Source organism: Stegostoma tigrinum, chromosome 11 (assembly GCF_030684315.1).
Source record: "Stegostoma tigrinum isolate sSteTig4 chromosome 11, sSteTig4.hap1, whole genome shotgun sequence".
Classification (NCBI taxonomy): domain Eukaryota; kingdom Metazoa; phylum Chordata; class Chondrichthyes; order Orectolobiformes; family Stegostomatidae; genus Stegostoma; species Stegostoma tigrinum.
Genome location: NC_081364.1, coordinates 36335809 through 36362469, shown reverse-complemented (window position 1 = coordinate 36362469; position 26661 = coordinate 36335809). Strand labels below are relative to the sequence as shown.

Here is a 26661-nt window from a genome sequence, read left to right as displayed (position 1 = left end):
AATATATGTTCATCAGATTGTGAATAAGGCACTGTTGGATAGATTTTCACTGATATTTTGTTTCAAACCATGGTTTTAATGACCAGCATTTGGCAGTCTCCACTTGTGGACTGTATAGGTGATCCAATATGTACTATCCGTCTCTGATCTCCCCGAGGGCACTAAAAAACAGAGCCAGCATGGATTTTTCAAATGAAAAGCATGTCTGACCAGTTTCTTAGCATTTTTTGAGGAAGGCTCAACCAGAGTGGATAGAGGGGAACCAGTAGATATGTTGCATTTGGACTTCAAGAATGCATTCGACAAAGTACCTCACAAAAGATGATGTCATAAGGGCTGACAGGATTGCAGGTTGTACATCGGCATTGATAGAGAGTCAGCTCATGGTCAGCAAACAGCAACAGGGGATAAGGGGTTCTTTCTCAGTTTGACCTGTGACCTGTGGGATTCCACCTGGATCACAGCTGGCACTGCAAGTGTTTACAATATACATCGTGTCTTGGAGGAAGCAAGCGAATGTACTGTAATCAAATTTGCAAATAACATTAAAATAGGTAGAAAGGAAGGTTCTGACAGGGATACAAACTGCCTAAAGAGAGATATTGATAGGTTAATTAAGTGGGAATAAAATGTTGGCAAATGGAGTATAATGTGGGAAACTGCAAATTTATTCATCTTGGAAGGGAGAACAAAAGAACAGAATATTAATTAAATGGGGATTTAAAAATCTGCCAAACAAAGGGACTTGGGGGTTTCTTGTGCACAGAACACAGAAAGCCAGCACGCAGAAAAGCTGATGTAATATTGGCCCTTATTTCAAAGTGGTTGGTGTATGAGAGTAGGAAAGTCTTATTACAACTGTACAAGCTGCTGGTGAGACTACATCTGCACTATAGCGAGCAGTTTTGGTCCACTTATTTAAGGGAGATATAAATTCATTGGAGGCAGTTCAGAGAAGGTAGACTAGGACAATGCCTGGTATGGAGAGATTGTCTTCTGAGCAAAGATTAAATAGATTGGGACTCAACCCACTGTAGTTTAGAAGAACAAGAGGTGATCTATTGAAACATATGGGATTCTTAAGGGGCTTGACAGAGTAAATGATGAGAGGATATTTCCTCTCATGGGAGAGTCTTTGACCAGAGGGCACAGTCTGAGAAGTAAGAGGCACCAATTTAAGATTGAGACAAGAAGGAATTTCAATTCTGAGAAAATTTTGAGTCTTTGGAACTCCTGGAACAGACAGCTGTAGGGTCACAGTCCTTGTGCATATTTAAGGTTGAGATAGATAGTGTTTTCATCAGTCGGGGAATCAAGGGTTACAGGGAAAATGGCAGGACAATGGACTTGTGGAATGTTGGATCAGCTATAGTCCTATTGAATGGTGCAGCAGGCTTAGGGGCTGAATGGTTGAATCATGTTCCTATTCCTTATAGGCGAATGAAGAATGGGCTTGGAATAACATGCTAGCCAGAACAGTGGGAAAGTTGATTTTTTTTTAACAAAGGTCACCCATGAGCTGTTATTTTTAAAAGAAAGTTTGGTAGTTTCCTTGGGCTTGTTATAGTCTTAGTCCTAAAAGTATGAGATTTATTGAATTCATTTCCGCAACTTGCCTTTTGAGGAATTGAACTCATGACCTCTAGAATGCTGAGGTAGTGCTATTATCAGAATGATAAATATAATAAACAATCAATCTCATGTTCAGAATGTATTCACCCAATAAGTTACTTTTGAAATGTTTATATACATTATAATTTTACTTACGAATGTCAAAGTAATTGTTTTAACAATTATCCAAAAATAAGCTCCATTATCTACAGCTTTGATGCATCTTTAATGATAGTCCTTCAAAAGTTGAACTTTATATGGATGAAAAGAAAAACAATCTTGAAACAATTACTTTTTTTTGCAGTGTGGCTCAAATACAGCATTTCACAGGACAATAAAAGTCAAAAATACTTACTATCCTCTCCTGAATATCCTGTAACTACTTTTGGATTTGGGCCTGATCCAACATCATTTATTGCTTGCACCTTGATGTCGTAAGGTACAAATGTTGAGGTATTCGTAACAAAGTAGTGGTGCTTATTGACCACTTCTTCGTTCCACGTTGTGTTAGCCCCTTGCCGTCTCCAGCTAACTTTGTATCTCAGTCCAGGTCCATTCCAGTCAATGGGTTTCAGTGGCTGCAAAACACATACAGAGAAAATGTTTGCAGCTTTTGAATCAATCATAAAAATGTTGCAATAAAATAATTACAGTATGCTTCAGATTAACACAAAGAAAAACTGTGGGTGTTAGAAGTGGAACATTTACAACTAACAGTATATTTTGTTTGCAATGCAGGACATGTTACTGGTAACAAAAATAAGACATCATGAACACATGGTTCAGAACAGCAGTTTTCTGGAAAAAGTGCTGACATTCAAGGACATCTAAATGGTTAATAGCAAGTTCCAGGAATTAGTCAAATGGTTAAAACGACCAGGAGCTGAGAGAGTTCTAATTAAGACTGGTATCAGTTTCAACAGGGGTCTGTGAGATTCAGAATGAAAAGACTGATGAAAGTGGTCTGATGCCAAAATGGATAAAATTCATAAGCCAGAAAAGCTCTTGTAAAACTATTGATACGGTAAATTATCTTTCTTATCACGACTTTAAGTTCTTTACAGAGGAAAGAAGTATGATACTTAATTTGAAATTTGTTCCTTGTTAAACTACTCCAGCATTGTAAGATTTCTGTAATTCTAATTATAGTTTCTAATACTTATCCATTTGAATTACACCATAGAAAATAATTCATCTGATTTAATTATCATCTTGATTGAACACTAAAGGTTTGCTCAGACAAAGCAGAATTTTCTTTGCACTAATAAATATCGTTGAGAATATTTTACTTCTCAAAATGGTTTGTTTCTGAGCTGAAAGTTCAAGAATGGAAGTTAAAGATTAAGGACGATTTTCGTGTTCGACATAGCTGAAATAAAATACATAGAGAAAGCCCACAGAGGAAGGGTCAGTGATGAAAAATAACTAAGAAGTGAAAAAGACTGCTTGACTGAGGAGGAGAATGTGGCCACCAAAGGCGAGGCAAGGTATGTGAATGACAGCCAGTCAGAGGCATGCTTAAAGTGAGAGCTACAACATTGTAAAGGAAAACAGAATTACCCAATTCTCTCGCAGTCGACCTACAAAACAGACATTATTTATCCCTTCATAGCATCGAGAAATAATCTCAATGTTGGAAATATGCAAGTAATTTGAAATAAAAACTGCAAGCCAAGTCACGGAGGTCTTCTGGAACTCCTGGTTTGAGACAGAAGTTCCAGGTTCAAGAATCAAGGAGGTTACATTCGTAGCACAACCAAACAAGCTGATTGTCAAGTTTGTGATTCCATCCCATATGCACCAACGGCAGGCTTTAAGAATGTTATCGATTCCTGCTCAGCAATGTGATGAAAATAAATTGGATCCTCAAAAGCTCCAGGATAGAACATGCAGTTTCATGTGCAAGTTGCCACAGCAACTTACTCAGTCTCCTTGGGGAAGTGATAGGCTGAGATTACTGAGGGAAGATTTTTTTCATAGGCTTACTGTGTTGAAGGGGAGAAAAACAAAGGACACCTTACATTCCTTTTTAGGGAGTTGGGATGATGGCAGGGGAAATAGAAATGTCTGACGTGTGAAGGAACTTGCCCAGAGTCTTGGACAGTGAAAAAAAAATTGTCTGAGTATTTTCTAAAATCCAAGTACTTAGTTTCACTTTCCTTGTTCTGGCATTTGATTCACCAGTTCCACTTCACTTTTCTTCACAATCTGTTCTTTTTGTGGCATCCTGTGTGATTTCAGATATTTCTTTTCTCTGTTCATTATCAGCTCAAATTTCTGATGTAGCAAGCGATGCACACAACATGCAGAAATTATCCTGGAGACTTTGGTTGACTATAGCATAGTACTGGATTTATTCAAGCGACTATTAAGAATCTTCAGCATGTTTAGAGTCTGTTCTAACACATTGGCTGCATTTTCATCGACCATTATATATTCTCATCTGCCTGTAGAATGTAGTCTGGAGTCATCAGTGTCCCAATTAGCAGCAGGATCACAAAGATTATAGTGCACAGATTGACGTTGATTGTAGTTGATTAGTAAAGGTAGTGACATGGCTCAGAATGTTTTAATGGACGAAGTGGATAGGATCAAAAAATGTACTGCTACAGATTGTGGTTAAGCCAAACTCAATTGAAGTGTTCCAAAGGGAATTCGATAATTATCTGAGCATTTGATGACCGGTATTTCATTTTGCTCATTCATGGAACGTGGGATTTGCTGACTGAGTCAGCATTTATTGCTATCATAACTGACTTTCAAGTGAGCTTCAAGTGCAGTCGGCTTGCAATATTTCTGTGCCGTCATTAAAGCTCAGACCGATGTAATAGTTCTGGATTTTAGCCTGATGGCCAGGAGAACCATACATTTTGCAACACCCAACAGGTTGCTGGGATTGTTGAGGTACCACCCAAGGGAGTGGTAGTAATCCAATGGAGCATAAACCCGCTGTCCTCTCTCACAAAGAGAGCATTTGCCTTTTCACCCGTGCCACTCTTGCCAATGCCAATGTCTGTTTTGCAACCAAGGCAGACTATCAGTGCTCATGACTAAATGGTCTGGTTTGGAGCTGAATCTTCTACATAGGAACAGGAGTCGGCATTTTAGCTCCCTATGCCAGTTCCATCATTCAATAAGATCCTAGCTGATCTTTGTCCTCAAGCTACATGCTTTTTGGCCTATATCCCGCAATATCATTGCTTAACAAAAAAAAAACACTTTCTCAGATTTAAAATTACCAACTGATTCAGCATCCATTGCCCTTTGTGAAGGCAGCTCCGGACATCTACAACCCTTTATGCATGGAAATGTTTCCTAACATTTTTCCTGAACAGTTTGGCCCTAATTCTCAGACAACGCTCCTTATTTCTTGAGTCGCCTACCAATAGAAATAATTTATCCATCCCATTTTTTCCTGCTAATATCATGAAGACTTCCATCAGATCACCACTTAACCATCTGAACTCTAGGAAAGGCAGGTCAAGCATTGATAACCTCTCCCCATAATTTAACCTCTGAATTTCAGATAGCATTCTCCTAAATTCACCAAAGGTCCTCTGACAGCATCTTCCAAACCCACTACCACTTCCATCTAGGACATCATACATAAAGATACACCACCATCTCCAAGCTCCCCCCCAAGTCATCCCCCCCACTCACCATCCTGGCTTGGAAATATATCACTGTTCCTTCACTTCACTGAGTCAAAATCCTGGAATTCCCTCCTTAATAGCATTGTGGGTCAGCCTACAGCAGGAAGAGTGCAGCAGTTCAAGAAGGCAGCTCACCACTACCTTCTCAAGGGTATCTAGGGATGGGTAAGAAATGCTGGCCAGCCAGCGACACCCATATTCCCAAATGAACAGAAAAAAAAACTTGCACTGCACTTCCTCCAAGACCAATAACTCCTTCCTAAGATGAGCTGCCCAGATTTGCTCACAGTGCTCCAAGTGTGGGCTAACCAGGGTTATGCATAACTACAACAGTTTTTCGTGTCCTTATACTCTAGTCTTCAATGGGCCGAATAGCCTAATTCTGCTCTGAAATTTTATGACCTCCAGATATAAACATTTGCTTTCCATTAGCTTTCTTTAATACTTTCTGCACCTGTTCATGATATTTTAAAGACGCACCTAAACTCTCAAGTCTCTTCGGACATCCACTATATTTAACTTCATACCGTTGAAAAAGTACCCTGATCTGTCCTTTCTTAGTCCAACATGGTTAATCTTACACTTACTTACATGGAACCACGTATGCCACAGTTTTACACATTCACTCATCAATCAATATCGCTGAATAAATTTATGCCATCTATACTGCCAACAATATTGCCTAACTTGCTGTATCAGCAAATGTGAGGATATGACATTCTATGCCATCATCTAAGTTGTTAATAAGTATTGAGATCTTAGCACAAATCATTGTGAGACAACACAGGTCACATCCTGACAAGTTAAGTACAATTATCTCCACTCTGTCATTGCCGTTCAACCAATTTCTCAGCCATGTCAATAATTTGCCCTCAGTGCTATAGGCTAGACACAACAAGTAAGATGAAACTGTTTCACCTTGCAAAAGAACAAGACAGCATTGGTTTAAAGTGATGTGCAATAGAAACAAGGATTATCTGAGAGAAGAAAACCTTTTTAACGTAGCGAGAAGTTAAGGGATAGAATGCACTGCCTTGAAATCATGTTGGAGGCAGGTTCAATTGAGCCATTCAAGCGGACACTGGATTTTTTTGGGAAAGTAACAGTGTGCAGGAATGTGGGGAAAAGGCAGGAGATCGGCACAAGACAACAGTGCCAGCCTGAGTAAAAGATCCAGACAAGATAATGGAGCCAATGCATGCATGACTGTCTAAGTGGCCTCATTGCATACTGCAACCCTGATTCTGCGATAGTTTCAGGGAGAAGCTGAGGTACAGTGCTGCTGGTGAACAGGTGAATGGATTTGCAGTTACAGATGCTGCAGTCAGATGAATTTTGAAGTAAAGAGCAGCCAGCAAGAGGCCCTGTCTTTTACTTCTCTTCTTCCTTTTCTTCATGCTTCTGTTTTAGTTTTATAGCTTATAGCAAGGACAGCTCATGATGTTGTGTTTGTGCAGCATGCACTAGGCCAGAACAAATCTTGACATCTGCTTTATCAAATACCATAAAGTAGCTGGGGCAGCACAAACATTGCTTGAGTGTGCCAGTGATCTCGTCTGCTTTGTTGGGTTTTGTGTGGCACATGGCTTTTATTATCTGCAAGCTGTGCTTGTAGAGAAGGCTTGGCTACTGGAATCATTAGCCAAACAGCCCTCATCATACAGTGCTATCATTTGGTTTGCCATATGGCTCAACGCAGATGATACAGTGGGCTATCACAAGCATAAGTAAATTAGCTCCAGCCAGAATATTAGATGTGAACCTTCATTATTCATATGATCATATGCCAGCTGTCGATGGGGAGCGTGGAATCCTTTTTTTGCTTCTGGAATGAGGTAGAGTTGATGTGCAGCATCTACAAATGAATAATCATGTAACTACTGGCACCCTGTACCATAGAAAAGCATGCAAACTTAGCAAAGATTAGAGTGAACAGGTTTCTGTTCTCCTGAAAGAGAAGTGACATTTGATTTGCTTTTCTCAGAGGAAAATTCAGAGATGTTAAAAATACATTCAGCTCCAGCCTTGAAGGAGCCAGATGCAATAGATCATCATCACTGAATGTTGATGAGGTCACAGGCAGAGGACCATGTGCAGCTCTAAAATCTACAATGTAGGAGGGATGTGACTGCACCGTAGATGCTGCAGAGAAGATCTACCAGGATGTTACCTCAATTGGAGAGTTTCAGTTAGGAAGAGAGATCAGATAGACTTGCATCAGTGATAATGGGAACTGCAGATGCTGCAGAATCCAAGATAATAAAGTGTGAAGCTGGATGAATACAGCAGGCCAAGCAGCAATGTGCTCCTGAGATGCTGCTTGGACTGCTATGTTCATCCAGCTTCACACTTTATTATCTCAGACAGACTTGTGCTGTTTTCCTCAGAGCAGAGGTGATCGAGAGGGGACATGATTGAGATGTATACAATTATAAGGGGCATAGATAGAATAGACAGGAAGAAACCTTTCCCTTGGCAGAAGGATCAATGACCAGGGGCGTAGATTTACATTAACGGGAAGGTTTAGAGGAGATGTGAGGAAAATCTTTTTTCATCCAGATGCAATGGGAGCCTGGAATTAATTCCTGTAAGGATGATCAGGGCAGAAAACCCCTTACAACATTGAAGAAATATTTAAATGCACACTTTCAATGCCAAGGCATTCAAAGCTGAAGGCCAAGTCCTGAAAATTAGGATTCAAATAGTGAGGTTTTTGTTTTTTTTTAAACTGGTGGGAACATTGTGGGTCAAAAGGGCCTTGTTCTGTGCTGTAGATCTCTATGACTTGATCACACATTGACCTTCATAGACAGTGGTACACTCCTTTCCTTGCTGGTTATAATGGTTGCAACAGGTTAAGTATAAATTTGACAGAGGTGTTCAAAAACATGTGGCTAATTTAGAGAGAAATAGTTTCTAGTCATTGATGTGTGTGGTAACCAAAAGGCATCAAGTTCAGCTGAGATGACATAAAGAGATATAAACGTAGCCAGTTGTAATCTTGAATGCACTGCCTGAAAGCTTTGCTCACAAAGATTCAACAGTAACATTCAGAAGGTAATTGGATAGACTGATAAGAAGTCAAAGAAAAATATGGTAGAGAGTTTGGGGAAGGAGCAGGGCAACTAATTGAATATATAATTGAATCTTCTGTGCTCCATACTGCAAAGATTCTGTGAAAATAGATCTACTTTCTCAGAATAAAAAGCTTGGAGTAGCAGAAGTCACTGAACAGATGAGCTGAAAATGTGACAGCATGAAGATTAATTGAATTGAAATAGCCGTCATTTTCACCATGCCCGTTTACTCAAAAGCATCCGAATGCCTATAGGATTCACTAACATTTTCTGCACCGCCAAGTTATTTTGCAGATCATAACCTTTCTGGCTAGTAAATAATGAAGGTAACTTGTCAAGTGGCAGCAGTTTCTCATTGTTGTGGTAAAATCTCATGAAGGAAAGAACTATCATGTCACATTATATCGATCATAAAGTCAATTTATTAATTCAAATAACTAGTTAAAACAAGAAAAAGAGATCTACTGAATTTTTGCAAAATGTGCAGGCCACACTAGTAGAAAAAACAACTCCATTAGTCGCTGAAAGTTGCAATACAGGGTGTTCAGTGAACTACGAGCGTTCATAGCCTCTGATCGATATGGTCAATCATGAGTCAGTTAGGAAAATATGGTGAGATCTGAAAAAAATTAGATTTCCAATGCAGAGATAAAAGGTCTGACCTTCCAACCAAAGTTCAAATGGCAAGACAAGATTTTTGCCTATGAGCTGCAAGAGGCCTATTTGTATGTATTTGCATCTCATTAGTACCAAACATCACCTCATTGAAATGCTATTTAATTTTTTTCCAACATGCCACACGGAAGCTAAACAGTGACAATTCCTAACATGAAAGTCAGGGTGGATATCATATGCTTTTCTGGCCCTCCATCTTGGGCAACAGTCCCCAAGACTTACTCATTTCCAGTGATTTCCTGCAATCCCCATCCACAAGAGATTGCCATTGGACATGTGCCAGCTTAATGATATCATCATGGCTCATCACCAATGCATGTGAAATAGAGTAATCCACCTTAGTAGTGTACTTTGGAGTATACCAACAGTTTGTATTGTGATTTTGCTGCTTGGCCTCTTTGCGAGGGACTCATGGATTGGAGCAGGGTGTACCTCAAGGGCTCTTTGCTTGCTGTCTTAGCACTCCCTCGCTTCGTGCCTAATTTAATTTTCACAGCACCCCTGCCTGACCTTCCCTTCTTTACCTATTTGCTGCTTCGTTCACAAAGCGCAGGTGTATAGTACCCTTCTTTTGCTTGTCTTTTCCTGCAGGCATATGCTGTCTGGCTCCATACTCTGTCATTGTTATATCTACATCACGTGCTAGCAACCTATGTGCAAACACACTGTATGTGCTTCAAGCAAATTGGTTGTCTGAAAGGGGTTCCATTCCATTCACTGAAGGTCACAAAGTGAGCGAGTAATGGGATCAGTTTTGTGGTGGGATATCAGAGCAGTTAATTCTAAAGGTTGGAGGCAGCAAACTCTGATGCAGAGGGGACAATAAATACGTAGGTGGGCAACTGAACACATGAGGGTGGTCGACGACTGATCATGGGAGGACAAGAGATACTGTGGGAGGAAGAGTCATTGACAGTCACCACTACCTTTGTTTTGAAGGGGGAAGCAGTGCATAACTATGTTTGGCATAATAACACTAAGTCTGGGGTTCTCGGGTACTGTTGGGACATGGGCATTATAAATCAATTTTAGTAAATGTGTGTGAAAATGAAGCAATGTGAGCTGAGCTGTAAAGTTTCACAAATGGTCCACCAATCATAAATTCCAAGGTCGTCTAGCCTGCATAAGATCCAAGAGCTGCTGACCTTACACCCTGGACTATAAAATGTTCACACTGTTATCCTGTTGGCATCGCCGCCGTTCTTGCGTAATGAGAGATTGGGGGTGGGGTGATATATTCTCGTTCTTCCAATCAAGTCCTTACAACCCTCACCAATAGGTTTGCCAAATAACTTGAGGAGTGTACATCTGAATCAAGTCTACAATACATACAATTCGTACACTGGTATCCCATTGATTTTCATGTTGGAGGCTACCACATCCCAAAGTCTGGAAGATACCTCTAGCCCTGGGCCTGGAGGCTCCAGAGGTGTGTAATTGCATCTCTCAACAGGCTGATGAGGAAAATAGGTCAAATGTGATTTGTATGTGCTGTGACTGCTGAATAATCAGAGGAGCTGTTTCATTTCTGACATTTGCCCCACATCGGCTCATTGGAACCACTCCTTTTGGAACGAGGCACAGAAGATATGCTCGTCTCGTGGGCTGCAACGCAAATAGCTTCCACATGAATGGATGAGCAATGCATTCATCCAAAGACCAGCATCAACCTCCAGCAGATGTGAAGTTACCTCCTGATGTGCTGCCCTCCCAACATGGCAAAGATTGAAGGGGGGAAAGTTGTTTACTTTCCACAGAATGCCATGCAGAAAAAGAGGGTCAGGGGTAATCTGTTCAATAAAAGCCATGGTTAAAAACTGATGAAAGACTTCCCAAGATTTGATGCTCCCTGATCTAAGCATGATAAAGTTAAATATGAGTGTGGGCTCTGTGGTAAGTACAGTTATTATTCAGTCATGGCTAGAACATTGAGTGGCAATAAGGATGGCGATCATCTCCACTTTCATTCCTGAAGTTGAAGCTAAAATGACAATCACTCACACAGCTGATGAAAAGTGAATATATATTTAGAAAGTGAGAATGTAGTTACAATAAAATTTCACCCATGCCACCTATGAGGGCTCAGAATGATTTTTTTTTCCTGTTCCTCCCATTACATTTAAGTGCTGTGCTGGGGTTTGGGGTGGAGGAAACCTGCCCTGAAGTGCAGTCTGCTGACCTTGGGTATTTTTCATGGATAATCCTCCTGCCATTTGTAGTTAGAAGGCTCAGACATAATCAGAGTGCCCTGCCCACGTGCACGCTCACCTGCCTCAGATTGAATTCTCAGAGGGTTGCAGTTTGCAGGAAGGAAAGAGATGGATGGGCTGGGCATCTCTATAGTCTCCTTGGAGGGGAATTGATGGCTGCCTACACTGGGGCTCCCCTTCCAGCTTGATTTCTCTTGGGCCCATCCTATCTCCTTATGAGAAAGGGACACTTAGAGTGAGGTGAAGGCCCCTCATCTCCATGTAACTCTTTGCTGTTGGTGTTGAGCACAACTAGCTTGAGCAATACAGTGCAGTCCGTGCCTACATCCAGCTGACACCGGACGACATGGCACTCACCAAATTGTCGGCAGAGGCAGGCAGACACTTGCATGCCACAGATAGCAAGTTACAGGTTGTGCTGGTGGGGTCCTCCAACCCTTGAGTCAGTTTCTCTGATGTTTAAATTTGGCATCAAGGCACAAACCTTCAAACTTTACAGCAGTGGTGAGTACTTCCATGATAGTGTGAAAACAGTGTTATTGAGGTGCGGGGCACACATAATGAAAGGATCAGCAGTGAACTGAGACATAAACCACTTGAGTTTACAGAGAGAAACCCTCCATTAAATTCCCTGAAATTGGCATTTGGCTGATTGAGTAAAATTCAGCACTTGCCTTTAAACTTTTCAACTAATCATTCTTAGGTCCCCAAATCATTACCACAAGACAGTTATCAATGAATTCCTGACGTTCATTTGAAATTTGGCTCTCTGCTACTTTAACACAGATGTTGAGCAATTAATGATTAATAGATTGAACATGACTATTCCAGAATGCATAACCTTTACTGCATTGCATGACTATTAGAGAAAAGAAAAATAAGGGTCATTTATAGTTAATGCATACTTAAGAGGTTTGACACATGTTATTTAGAACAAGATGGTTTAAAAATTTATGTTTATTGGCAGGGTCGTTTTGATGTCAGTGAAAAATCAGTCAACTACATTAAAATCAAATGGATTCCATTTATCTCTGTTATTTGTCCCTTTGGAAATACATTTTCAAACTACTCCACTGTAGTTTTGTTCAAAACAACCTCAGAAATACATCTTTAGTGCATTACAGACAATTGGTTTAAGTCCTTGGATGTGGAACAGAGGAACATCAGAAGGTACAGAGGCTAAATGAGCATTGATAATGAGACATACAAACAATCTTTCCTGTTAATTTTACACAAGAAACACCATAGTTTTTATTTGATTATGGCCAAAATATCGCCATTTCAATTTTAATTTAAGAGGACTAAATATCAGCACAGACATGTAAAGTGTGAACTGACCATCCATCAACATTCTGGTGATTATCATTTATTAGAATTTTAAGAAGACTATCCATAGAAATACTGTGGCCACAAAGGTCAGAGCCTTCGGTTTCTCTGGAGAGTGACTCATGCCTCATTTTGCCAAGTCTTGTCCATCATTCACAAGGCACAAGTCAAGTGTGTCATGGAATGCAGACCACTTGCTAGAATGAGTGCAGATCCAGCAATATTCACAAAGCTCAATCCAAAAGCGCAATCACCAGCTTAAGCATTCATTTCTTCCATCACTAACACCCTCTGCAGCAGTGTGTACCATGTGCAAAAGCACAATGTGGCAACTCACAACGTCTCTGCTGAATGTACTTTCCATATCTATAAACTTCACACCCAGAAGGTCTAGTTCAGGAGATGCGTGGGAGGTCACCACTTGAAAGATCAGTCCTGCCAACAACCCTATTCCCGTCCCCCCAGTCCATGTCTACTCTGTTCTGACATGGAACAAAAGCAGCATTCCCTCACTACTGTTGGATTAAAAAGCTCAAGCTCCCTTCTAAACAGCGCAGTGAGTGTACTTGCATTAATGGACTGAAATAATTCAAGAAGCTGGCATACCAATCCTTTCTCAAGGACTCTTAGTTATGGACAATAAATGTCAGCCTTGCCAGTAAAGTTCATATCTCATAAAAGAATTTTTTAAAAAATGGAGGTTTACAAATCCAGCTTTGAAATGTGGCAATATTCTAAATTTCCCATAGTTCAAGAAGTATTGTTATTAAATTCAGTAATGCAAAAAAAGTCCCATTTTAAAAAGCATTTTCCATATACTTCCCTGTCTAGTTCCGTACAATTTCACACTGGTGTAGGCAATGACATTATTCGTTATGAGAACCTACTTTTAGTGATAATTTTACAGATGAGTTCCATAAAGTACACAATAATGACACAATATACCCTTCTTCCATCAAGTGCCTATGCAGTATTTTCCCCCAGAGGTTTGTCTACTATGTTGAACAAAGACTTGGGACAATTCCTGCCCAATTTATCGTAGCCTAACTTTTTCCACTCCATCTGTCAATGCATCTGTAATCGGCATCGGGCAGATAGCCGAGCAGCATAGAATTGACAGCAGGTGGGGCATGTGCTGTGGAATACATTGCTGCTTAGAGGGCATGGAAACACTAAGCATTTTAGTTCTTATTGGAATTTTCACTTTTACGACAAATAGACAGTTTCAATCCATATATTGTTGTATTTAAATTGAATTAGGCAGACAGCGTTCTCAAAGGAAACTTGTCAGTTATATTATGAAAAATCCCATTGTTACGAGAAGATATTCATTAAGGAAAGTAAAGTTTTAATGTATTTTTGAGTTTCAAAGTGTTGACATTTTCACAGAATTAATGGCTCCATGTTGGCTTTTTAAAAAATCTATTCAGTCACACAAATGCCTTCTTTATGTGAAGAAACAATTGTTAAAACATATAATTGTGTAATTTATCAACTAAAAGAAAATGAAGTTGAAAGTATAACCAGTAAAAATTTTCCTTCTTGTAACCAAATCTATTTATATGGCACATCCTCCAAAACATAATCGGAACTTATCAAATATTCTTTCAACCTACTCATTGACTCCTAAAGAACGGTTTATCATCTGGAACATTTTCTCATTACAGTTATCAGAAAATTACCATTATTAGAATGCACATAATTTACCTGATTCTCACCAGTTAATATTCATAGAGAAATTGTCAACACATACTTTTCTGATGTATTAATAATGCCATTACAAAATTGATTGAAGCAATTTTTCTGCATCTCTCAAATCTTTCAATGTCCAGGAATCCATTTTTCAAATGCATTTACAATGTTGACATCAATAATCTTCCCTGCAACTTATTTCCATACTGCTAGTTATCATTTGAGGAAAAATGTTTTCTCTCACTTTCTTTCATTGTCATTTTCACACAAAGTAATATCTGCTCCTTTACCGATCATATGTCCTTGTATGCTTGATATGAACATAATGCTAAAGATTTGTTTAACGCAAATGTTATTATTGCTTCTTGCTCCAACTAATTATTTAAGACGTATCTATACAATTGGTTAAATTAATTGAAATGTCTAAATACTTTAGAATATGGAGAAATTATTTTTCATGACTTACCCATTTCTTATTTTGATGTTTGCAAATGTGGAAATACATTTCTACATTGTCTTTTTTGAAAAATAAACACTCAGGTGGATGTTTGGAATCTAGAATGAACTGTCTGGGAAGGTAGTGGAGTCCAAAAACTTCACAATGCTTAAAAAAAAATTGGAATGAGCACTTGAAATATCATAACATTCTAGAAAATTGGACAAGTGCAGGAGATTGGGATTAGCGTGGCTTTAGCGATAATTATAGACATGCAGACTCGAGAGGCCACAAAGGGTCTTCCTGCAATGTATGAGTCTATGACTCTAAGGCAACAATTCTCTAAAACCAATGCCACAATTCCCATGTAAATTATCATCTTTTCAAACTCCTTTCCTTTGCAAGATTGTTTGCAATCTAATTTTTTTTAACCTAATTGTGGCAACTTTCTTGGGGAAATTCTGAAAAGCAAAATATAAATCAATTGCATTTTGTTGTACAATGCGACATGAATATCTGCAGAAATAGTAGAAACTGCCAACGCTGGAGAATCTGAGATAACACGGTGTGAAAATGGATGAAAACAGCAGGCCAAGCAGCATCAGAGGAGCAGGAAAGCTTGACATTTAGGGTCAGGACCGTTCTTCAGAAATGGGGGTGGGGAAGGGGATTCTGAAATAAATAGGGATACAGGGGGAGGTGGACAGAAGATGGATGAAGGAGAAGATAGGTTGAGAGGAGATAGACAGGTCAAAGAAGTGAGGTTATAGCCAGTGAAGGTGAATGTTGGTGGGGAGTTAGTGGGGGAGGCAGGGGATAGATCAATCCAGGGAGGACAGACAGGTCAGTGGGTGGGGGGGGTTGAGATGGGATTAGTGGGTAGGGGATGGGGGTGGAGCTTGAGTTGGGAGGTGGGGACTAGCTGGGTTTTGGTCAGGGGAGGGGAAATTTTGAAGCTTGTGAAGTCCACATTGATACCCTTGGGCTGTAGAGTTCTGAAGCAAAATATGAGATGTTGTTCCTGCATCTTTCGGGTGGTGTCATTGTGGCAATGCAGGAGGCCCAGGATGGATATGTCGTCCGAGGAGTTGGTGGGGGGGGGGTGGAATTGAAATGGTTCGTGACTGGGAGGTGTAGTTGTTTGTTGAAAACAGAGCATAGGTGTTCCACAAAGTGCCCCCAAGCCTCTGTTTGGTTTCCCCAATGTACAGGAGGCCACAATGGGAACAGCGGAAACAATATATAACATTGACAGATGTGCAGGTGAACATCTGTTTGATGTGAAAAGTCTTCCTAGGGCCTGGGATCGGGGTGAGAGGGGAGGTACAGGGGCAGGTGTAGCAGTTGCTTCAGTTGCAGGGAAAAGTGCCAGGGGTGGTGGGGCTGGAGGGGTGTGCGGAGCGGACAAGAAAGCCATGGAGAGTGTGGTCCCTCCGGAAAGCACATAAGGGTGGGGAGGGAAAAATATCTATGGTGGTAGGTCCGGATTGCAGATGGCGGAAATGTCGGAGGATGATGCGTTGGACTTGGATGTTGGTCGGGTGGTACACGAGGACGAGGGGGATTCTGTTTTGTTTTTACATGGGGAATGCAGGTGTATAGGGACTGGATGTCCAGAGTGAAAATGAGGTGTTGGGGACTGGGGAATTGGACCACCAACGTACGTCAGATCGAGCAAATTTATTTACTTTTTAATTACAGAAGCCCACAATATTAACAACACACTGAAGTTAACGTTTATCTTCACTGGCAGAACAGATTAACCAGCTCATTTGACATCTACTTTCATTCCATTGAAAATCAGGTGGTCACTCGAAGGCTGGGTGATTCTTATTGTCAGCCTAATGCCCAGCTTTTTAAGCTTGTTAAAACAGGAAATCACTCCTTTAAGCCGTAAATGTCACCGCAGTGCTCAAAATTATTCAAGAACTCTAAGAAATGAGAAAATCAACTACAGTTCTTGCTTCTGATTTCTACTGAAGAATGTCCTACATAGTTAGAACTCAAGGGAGATGTTTTTATTTGACTGTCAAATGCCAACCGTCTGTTTGTTATTGCTTTAATGCCAGCTCATGGTACTACTGGACAAGTCAGACTCCAAAATAAAATCAAGATTAACAGTTTCCCTTTCCTGTGGTAATTAGTCACTGAGACAAAGTCACGTGATGTTGTTGGCTTCCTTTAACAACAGAAAGGAGGTCGTTACACAAAAGAACAAATAAACAAAAAATCTATCAATATGTAGAAATCAGCTGGAGAGAACTCAAAATATATGGCGAAACAATGTTTCAACCTGATTCTTGAAAATATCCAATAACAAAGACTCAAGTCAAGAGAATACATATACCTATCTTGATTCTTTCAAGTTGTACCCAATGGACAGTTTACCACATCTTTGTTTGGACTGTGCATAGAATTTATTGAGTCTTTTTGCAAGTCTGATGACATGGACACCTAGCTAAAAACAGTGCCTCTTCTTCAGATACTCTGGTGGTGCGTCTTACATGAGTAACCACTGGATAGGCCCAAGGCAAAGCCAATACAAAGTTGGCAGTGACCTTCCTCAAACATTTCAGATTCCGAAAACTACAAGAACAAGTTTATAATCTTGTGGGACAGAAAGAATGCATAATCTGAAATTATAAAATATCTTTCGTAGCCAGAAGGGTTAATTTTTTTTTGTAATCTCACATGAAATTTTCTTGGGGTGTAGGACATAGCAAAGAGTTGGTGGTGAGGTTGCTTGGTTATTTGCTGAATAATAAACTCTATTTTTAGATTTCAGAAATCAGTGAGCAAGAACAGCTGAATTTCAAAAGCAGCAATTATTTTGAGGTCATTCTACTTCTTCCACTAGAACAACCAAGTGATACAAGCCTTTTGGGATTGCCACTAACTGGAAAAAGACAGTCAGCACCATCTGGCCACTGGGAATGAAATACTATAGTACGCGTGAATAAACCACGAACAGGGAGCAAAAGGCAGAACAGAAAAAAAGACAAACAGCAGCTGAAAGCCATGAGATATAATCTTACCAGCGGCCTTCAAACCATAAGAAAATGAAAAATGCACAATTTTCTCCACAGAAGTAAGCAAAGCCAGCAGATGCTCCAATTATCAAGAAATACAATTTACAGCACACACCATTATCCTGAAGACCTCACACAGTACACCGTACATTTTCATGAGAACAACAATAAATAAAATATAATTGGATGATCTGCTATGAAAATGCGAAAATGCAAAACTGCAAAGTGAAGTTATTTCTCATTGCAAGACAAAAGGGATGTGTTTCTCTCCTAGATCAGCAATGAAATAAATTACTTTGAAAGCATTTAAATCTATTTGGAACACATGCAACAGCTGCTGACAAAATTAGGCAAATTATATGCCCCTATAAATACTCAGGAAATTGTGCAAGAAATAATTGCGTTCAGCAGTTTCTTCACATCTCAGTTGTGTTACTTACGTGACACACTAAATAGTTTTGACAGTTACTGTGCCTATTAGTGTTTGGGACTTGTGTAACAATAAATTTAATCAAATGTAAGAAGTCTTTGCCCTCCATTTTTTGGGCAGAGCTAAGAAAATATGATACCAAAATCTAGCAACATGGACAACTAAAAATCTCCATGTTATTAAACAAAATAAACAATAATTTGGTTAATCAAATACAAACATAAGATATTATCTCATTTCCACAAAATACATTATTAACTTCATCATGTGCATCACTCAGGTATTAGTATATGAGACAGCATTTAGTTAAAATGTAGGTTTGAGCAAAGGAACAAAAGTAGGACATTCAGCTCATCGAGTGTGTTCCAGCATTCAATACGATCATGGCTGATCTGTGGCCGAAACCAATTATCGATCTCAGATTTAAAATTACCAACTGATCAGTATCCACTGTAATTTGTGGAACAGAGTTCCAAACATCTATCATGCTTTGCGGGTAGGTGTACTTCCTAACATCTCTCCTGAATGGTCTGACCCCAATTCTTGGACTATTCTCCTCTAGTTCCACAGTTCCCAACCAGTGGAAATAGTTTATCTTTATCTACACTGTATTTTCTTGTTAATATTTTGACGAGTCTGATCAGATCGCCCCTTAACTGTCTAAATTCGAGGAAAAATAGGCCTCATTTGCATAAAGGAGTCGCAAGAACTGCCGATGCTAGAGTCAGTGACAACACAGTATGGAGCTGGATGAGCACAGCAGGTCAGGCAGCATCAGAGGAGCAGGAAAGTTGACGTTTCAGGTCAGGACCCTTTCCTGCTCCTCTGATGCTGCCTGACCTGTTGTGTTCCTCCAACTCCATACTGTGTTGTTTCCAATCTCTCTTCTTATAATGCAGCCTGAAGTCCAGATATCATTCTTGTTAAACTACAAAGCCAATACATCTTCCAAAGGTGTGGAGCCCAGATAAGTTCACAGTACTCCAAAGAGGGTCTCACCAGGGCTTTGTGTAACTGCAGCATAATGTCTGCATCCTTGTACTCCAGTCCTCGAGGGATGAAGGACAGCATCCCATTAGCTTTCATTATTTTATGCACCTATTCAGGACACTTTAAAGATCCATGCAGCTGAAACCCCACGTCTCTTTGGACATCCACTGTATTTAACTTTATACAATCAAGAAAGTACCCTGATCTATCGTTTCTCAGTCCAGAATGGATAAACTCAACTTGTTCACATGGAACTTCATCTGCCAGTTTTGCCCATTCGCTTAGTCTATCAATCTCTCTTTGACATTTTATGTTATTGTCCACAGTGTCTCCAATGCCACCTATCAATGTGTCATCATTATGCTTGGATATATGACTTCTATGCCATTATCCAAGTCGATAATAAATAATGCAAATAATTGAGGCTCTAAAACAGATCTCTTTGGTACACCACCGCTCACATCATGCCAATGAGTACCTACCAAATTGTCCCGACATTCTGTTTCCTACCACTGAAAATATTTCCTCCCTATGTCAGTAACTTACGCTCACTTCCATGGGCTTCCACCTTAGTTTACAGTTTCTTATGTGAGACTTTATCAAATGCCTTCTGGAAGTCCATTTAACAATATTCATAGGCATGCCCCTGTCCACCAACTTAGCCACTTCTTCAAAACAAAATCAGTGAGGTTCAATGATCTCTGTTTTTCAGGCTTGACCACTTTGTCATGAATCCCTGCTAGCTCTCCCTAATTAATGAAAAAAATTTCAACGTGTTCAGTTACCCCATTCTTGATTATCAACTCCTACAATTTCCCCATCCCAGATGTTCAGCAAACTAGTCTGTAATTCCCCGGTGTTTCTGTCTCACCCTTCTTAAAATACAGATTGACATGTTCAGATTACCAATTCAGACAGATTAATTTGTATCTATTGAACTCAGAAATATCACAATTGGGACATCTACAATGTGATCCCTAGATCCTCTAAAATTCACAGGTGGAAACCATCATTTCCCGGGGCTTTGCCACTCTTTAGTTCCATTAATTCGCCTCATTACTGATGTTTCACCTACATTAAATATATTCAGTTTCTGTTTCCTGGTCCATTACTTAATTCCTTAGGTCATCCGTTTAATGATTCTCACTTCCTGAATCCAGTCCCCATCTCTTCTGTCTACCTGTATTGCATCACTGACCTCTGAGCTCAAGTAGCTCTACATATTTTCATGCTGTTCCACTTCGTGTCTGTTTCCCCAGAAACCTAAAATATCCATTCTATTTTAATTTTCTGAGAAACTTGATGGTTCAGATTTTGTTTCAGTGAAGTGAAATTTCTGTTTCAGTTCCAGTTAGGGTTTATCGGAAGAAAAAACGGATATTGTAAATTGGATAACAGCAAACTACCATTGTGATTCATACTTCATGGTCATAGCTATATCCTCATATGTATACCATTGCTATTATTCTTGCATGCAGACAGTGACAGGTAATAAACCACAACACTATTGTCGAAACTGATAGCATTATATTCATTGACATGTTTCATTCTCTCCAACAGGACGAGGAGTAGCATCAAGCCAGCCAGGAAAGGTGTAGCTGAATATCCTCACTCCCATGAACAGGACTGTTTTAGCCTTCATTGGAATGGCCATGACTGAGGCCAACACCACTTTGGCATTGGAGGCAGGGAGGGATTAGACTAAAGATGATGGTATGTTTCCAAATAACATCCTTCATTGCACGGCTTCTTCATATTTACAAACTGCATATGGTGTAAACCATGCAACTCATGTTTCTCTGTGTTCTCTTCCCACAACTCCACAACTGTTGCTTTCAGCTTTCAGATCCAGAAAAGCTACCGGTCAGCCAGCCAGTAGAGTCGATGCAAAATGCCCAAGTGAGAAAACGGGCCAAGGCTGAATAAACATTAATCATTAATCTTACATGTGCAGCCACTAGTTCTGATACTGGCCATGCTAGGACTTTACTGGATAGCAAGGAGAAAGGAATTGCATATGATGAGACACAGTGCACAAATGGGCTCAGGGTGAAGTATTGCACATGTTTTCCAGGTCCCCAGATGGTGAGGTTGAATCTGAGTTCGACTGAACAGAATTCAGAGGAGGATTTCAATGGCTTACGCACTGAGATACTTGGCGTCTTGTCAGGAATGCCAGAAAGCCTGCTGCCATTGTTCCATGCGAGGAAATCTCGCAGCAGCTTTGCATTGAATTTGCACAGACATTGATGCACACTTTTTCTAGAGTGGAAGTAGTGAGCAGTTCTTTGAGGAAACCTGTGGATAGTTTTGTGTAGCTCCTGGTGGATGGTGTTTCAGCTTCACTGCAGTAGTACTAATAACTATCCAGTGTCTGAGTACTGCAGGGGAAGCTCAGATTTCTCTCTGAAATTTCAGCTTACTGCCATGTAGGGTCTAATGGCACATGGTCGAATGCCCTCTTTCAGAATGGCAGCATTCACGAGGCCCCTCTGTCACTTTGTCAGTGTTCTTGCTGATTTCCATCAAACAGACTAGATTGTGGCCTCCCAGTCCAAGGCAAAGCAATCCCAAGTTAGAGCATGTGTTGTGTTCACTGAAACTACTGTCAGATCACATCAGCCTGCTGGGAATAGTGATATTGTGCTGGGCTCTCCCTTCACCCCCGACCTTGGCTGCTCTCCATATACTTGATGGGAAAAGCTGTGTCCTTCTGACAGCAAGGTTAAGTATGAAATGGTACATCACACAAATTATGACACAGCACCCTGCCAAATGCTACTGGCGTCCTCCACAGCAATCCAGCATCGCTTGAACTTCTGGTGGTCTGACTGTACGGTCAATGGTACCCTGCATCGTGGGGAAGATCACTCTCTTGGTGAAGCCGTATACATGTCCACTTGCTGGAGAACTCAATGCACATTCCCCTTCAGACATAAGGAGTGTCAGTTATCTCCTTAATAGGGGTGTGGGCATAATACCCTGTACTGAGAGATATTAAGACATGGTGCCCGCTCTAAGGAAGGATCCATGAAGGAATTCATAGCTTGTGGAAGTTCCAATCTCAACCTGTTATGAGGTTGCAGGTCTATCCACAAGAAGTGGCAGATTTCAGTGAGCACTGCTTTCTTCAAGCTCTCCAAGCTTAAGGTAAGACAACTGCCCTCAAAGACATTGGATGGATAGGTATTTCCTGCTAAGAACTGTTCTCTTCTCCTCCTCTTCATCCTACAAGAAGACAATTCCCTTTGTCAGAGATAATGGGAACGGCAGATGCTGGTGAATCTGAGATAACAAAGTGTGAAGCTGGATGAACACAGCAGGCCAAGCAGCATCTTAGGAGCATAAAAGCTGGTGTTTCGGGTCTAGGCCCGAAACGTCAGCTTTTGTGCTCCTAAGATGCTGCTTGGCCTGCTGTGTTCATCCAGCTTCACACTTTATTATCTCGGATTCCTTTTGTCAAACTGCAGGCCACAAGTGAAGGCAACTGCAGAACCCGTACTGGAGGCAAGTGGTTTGAATCAAACTCAAAGTCAGAACAATAGCTCACCAACAAATCACAATCAAAACCTCACTGCAACTCACCAAAGTCTGGAGTAGAAATCAATCAGTGTCTGGAGGAAAGTTCATCTCTTTAAATTGTGAACAGTCTTCCTGTCACTGTACTCATGTTAAGTGACTGTTAAAGAGTACTGAGATCAGAAATGGCAGTGCTGCTGTTAAATCAGTATCACATGGCTGCTGTTTTGCTACCAAAAACAGAGGTATTACAAACCTGAAATCTGTTATTATGAAGACTGTAACAATTATGAATGCTGTCCAACTCGTTTTCAATCAGAAGTCTAATATCATGAGGAAAAGAGCGAAATTTCTGAGCAAATGTTTCCAACAGTTTTGGAGGCTGTTCGAGGAAAACATACCAATGGCAACAGTCAACAAAAACTATGTACTAACATCAGGTTTTCACAAGGATCACATCTTGAAAAGTGACATAGGTATGTTGGGTAAATGAGAGATAAGAAACGCAACATCCAATGTTCATATAAGCACAAAGGTCAATCCTACGCATTCAAGGCAGAATTCCAAACAAAGGCTTTATTGACACGCAGTAACTGATCAGCACTTTTCAATTTACTTTCTGGATACATTCAAAGCTCTTATTCCAGGTTGAGAAGTCCCTCACTAATACTCTGAACTGTGAGGAAATAACTGAGTGGTGCTGATGTGTGAGAGGACCCTTGACATGAAGTGCTATGATAATTTTAGTTGCTAAATTGACCTCAAGAACTTTCCTGAAATGTACCATGGGACCTGTACACTCTCAACCAGAGAACTTACTTCAGTAATTCTGTTACTCACGAGGATCTGAGAACTGGAAGCAATTAACAAAAGATGCAATCGTTTGTGAAAAATAAAGCATATGAGTAAGATATTACTCTCAGGTTTTAGTACAGTACACTATGATCAAAGTTGAGCGTAAGCAAATCTTTATAAAGTCGAAACTTAAATGGCAGTTGAGTTACCACAATGCCCCTACTTTAACTTTCTTCTTTCAAATTTTAACTTGGTTTATTTGAATATTTTGGCATTGAAATTCTGCTCCACAGCCTATGCTGTGGATGCTGTTTTTGTCTCCAAAATGATGCCTGCAGAGAGGGGAAATCTTTCAGTTCTGACCCAGGTCAGCTGCCATTTCTGTGGGGCCATTAGTATTCACTGAAAGTAGGAATATCGTGATATCAGATATTGTGCAATGTAGATTTGATGCCAGTGCTGCCGTTTTGAAGTATAACACTTCAGTTTAATATTGTTTCTCCATCCTACACAGCTGATAATGGATTTAATGGCAAGAAACACCCTCTAGCAACACAATTTAAGGAGATCATCAACCCCTGTTAGTAGCTGATTGTAAAATATATGAGTCAAAAATCGATGATTCAAATGCTTTTGAGTTCCAGAGTTATTTAAATTTACTGCATTATTATAGGATGTTGCCCTGATTTCAAAGAATCTATGAGAAGCATTTACTTTCAAACAGCGGCACAATAGTTTACACTCCCTTGAACAACAAAAAGACAGGAAGAATAAAGAGGTGACAGCTGGAGGGTGGTTAATGTTGTACCTTTGTTCATAAAATAATGAGGGGTATTGATAGGTTAATGGTAGTTGTCTTTTCCCTGGGATGGTGATTTCAAGACTAAGGTGAAAGGAAAGAGAATTTAAAAAGACATGAGGGACAATTTTCTTTACTCAGAGGGTGGTTCATGTCTGGAATGAACGTCCTGAGGAAGTGGTAGATGCAGGTACAATTACAATGTTTAAAAGACATTTGGTCAAGTAAATGAATATAGAGGCTTGGGGAGGTCTGGGCCAGGAGCAGGCAGATGAGACTAGTTTGACATGGACTGGTTGGGCCAAAGGATCTGTTTCTGTGCTGTATGTCTTGATGGCTCTACGGCACAGAGTGGAAAAAGCTGTTGGAAGAGGGAGGATACAATGCAAGACATTAATGAGGAGGTTATATCCATCAGGGATAATGAAATGTGGAGTTGGATGAACACAGCAAGCCAGGCAGCATCAGAGGAGCAGGAAAGCTGACATTTCAGTTCAGGACATTTCCTCAGAAAAAAAGAAAGGTTCCAACCGGAAGCGTCAGTTTTCCTGCTCCTCTGATGCTGCCTGGCCTGCTGTGTTCATCCAGCTCTACACTTAGTTATCTCTGACTCCAGCATCTGCAGTTCTTGCTATCTCTTATATCCATTACGGGTGTTAAATAAACAATTCCACTCTGAATCTCTATGAGGAGCAGTGTGTTAGACTCTTAGACTCATTCAAACATGCCAGCAGCCATAAGTGCAGATTCAGACCAGTGAAGATGGCATTGCCAGTAGGTGTTAAGATGGCTGTAGCTATAAAAATAATCTTGAGAAACAATGTGCTGTTCAAAATACACTTGCTGCTTTGCTGAAACCATGTATCATTACCTGATAACCTATCATTCAAAAAGGATTTGGGCTGCAAGGTGGCTCAGTGGTTAGCACTGCTACCTCACAGCGCCAGGGACCTGGGCTCGATTCCACCCTCGGCCGACTGCGTGGAGTTTAGACATCCTCCCCGTGTCTGCGTGGGTTTCCTCCGGGTGCTCCGGTTTCCTCCCACAGTCCAAAGATGTGCAGGTTAGGTGGGTTGGCCATGCTAAATTTCCTGTACTGTTCAGGGGTGTGTAGATTAGGTGGGTTATAGGGTGACGGGTCTGAGTGGGATGCTTGGAGGGTCAGTGTGGATTTGTTGGGTTGAAGGGCCTGTTTTCACACTGTAGGGATTCTACGATGATGATTTCATTCTCTTGACATCCAGTTTCTGCATGACCACACACAGCCTATACTCCAGTAACCCTCCACAGCTGTTATAATGCATTCATGTTGTAGAAGTCTCCTGTACTATCTGTGATTGAGCGAACATCAAATAAAAACAATAGGCGATTCTTGAATGACAAGAGTTTTTTTTTGGTGGCAAAAATGAAGCCTTCAACATGCAAGCCTCCCACACCTGGACAGTGTGGGCAGAACAAAAGTCACGCAGCTGCACAAAAATTAGATTGAGCAGACTACTGAGAAAAGTAGACAGTTCTTCTGCTGGTAGGGCTGCTCTGGAGGATCCTTCCATTTCCATCAGAGCATGTGCCATGGCAGTCTAGTGAATGCTGCCTGACCATACCCTTATGCAGGTACAATGCTTGCCACCAGCTTCAAGTCAGCCAGCTGAGGAGGTGGAGGAAGCACAGTAGGAGAAAAGGACTAAGGGAAGGGCAGCTAGCACACCTCTTTCTGACATGGATATCCAAGATTGGCTCAACCCATTTTGGTACCAGTTTTGTCTCGTTCCTTACATAATGGTTTCACATCTGAATTTCTCGCTTTGAAAGCCTTCACAGCATCTGCTAGCTTGCAACTTAAAATTCAATGTCATCACAAAATAAACATTCCAAATCAAATTTAGAAACCAAACTATGCCATGTAGCAAAAACAGAAGTCAATTATCACCCTCATGCATACTTCTTCTATCTGTCTTCTATTAGTGCCTGTCTTAGAGCTCTTGTGAAGTGAGACCCCAGTGACTGAAGCACAACTGCTGGAAGACTCCTAACTTTCAGCAAGGAAACTGCAGATGGCGTTGTAGGTAGCATCAAACAGCTAATGGCATGGGGCTTACTGGCACCAGCTTAGCATTGGGCAGCAGCAAACTTGTATGCCTGATCAAGAAAGCCACTGATACTCTGTCTAAAAATACTCAAACTCAGACTGGATTGCAGCTTTGTATACTGCCCAAAAGACACACAAATGCCTGTCTCCAGAAAGGAGACTCCTGGGTTATCACAACATCCTGCAAGCTCCTTTGAACATTGACGACAGCAGCGAAAGATTTTGTCTGCGCCCTTCAGTTCACAAAGGCATAGCAGGAGAAACAAGGACATCTGGGCAGCGTGGTGGCTTAGTGGTTCGCACTGCAGCCTCACAGCACTAGGGACCCGG

At 40.7% G+C, this 26661-nt stretch overlaps 1 protein-coding gene across 14 annotated transcripts in view; it reads right to left on the bottom strand.

The window, feature by feature from the left end:
• Positions 1-26661, bottom strand: part of chl1b (cell adhesion molecule L1-like b) — an 818676-nt gene that overhangs the window by 222959 nt on the left and 569056 nt on the right. For all 14 annotated transcript variants that reach the window (XM_059649905.1, XM_059649903.1, XM_059649914.1 and 11 more), the window contains one exon: positions 1967-2189. In XM_059649905.1, coding sequence (XP_059505888.1) covers positions 1967-2189 — 223 coding nt within the window. The remainder of the gene's footprint in view (positions 1-1966; positions 2190-26661) is intronic.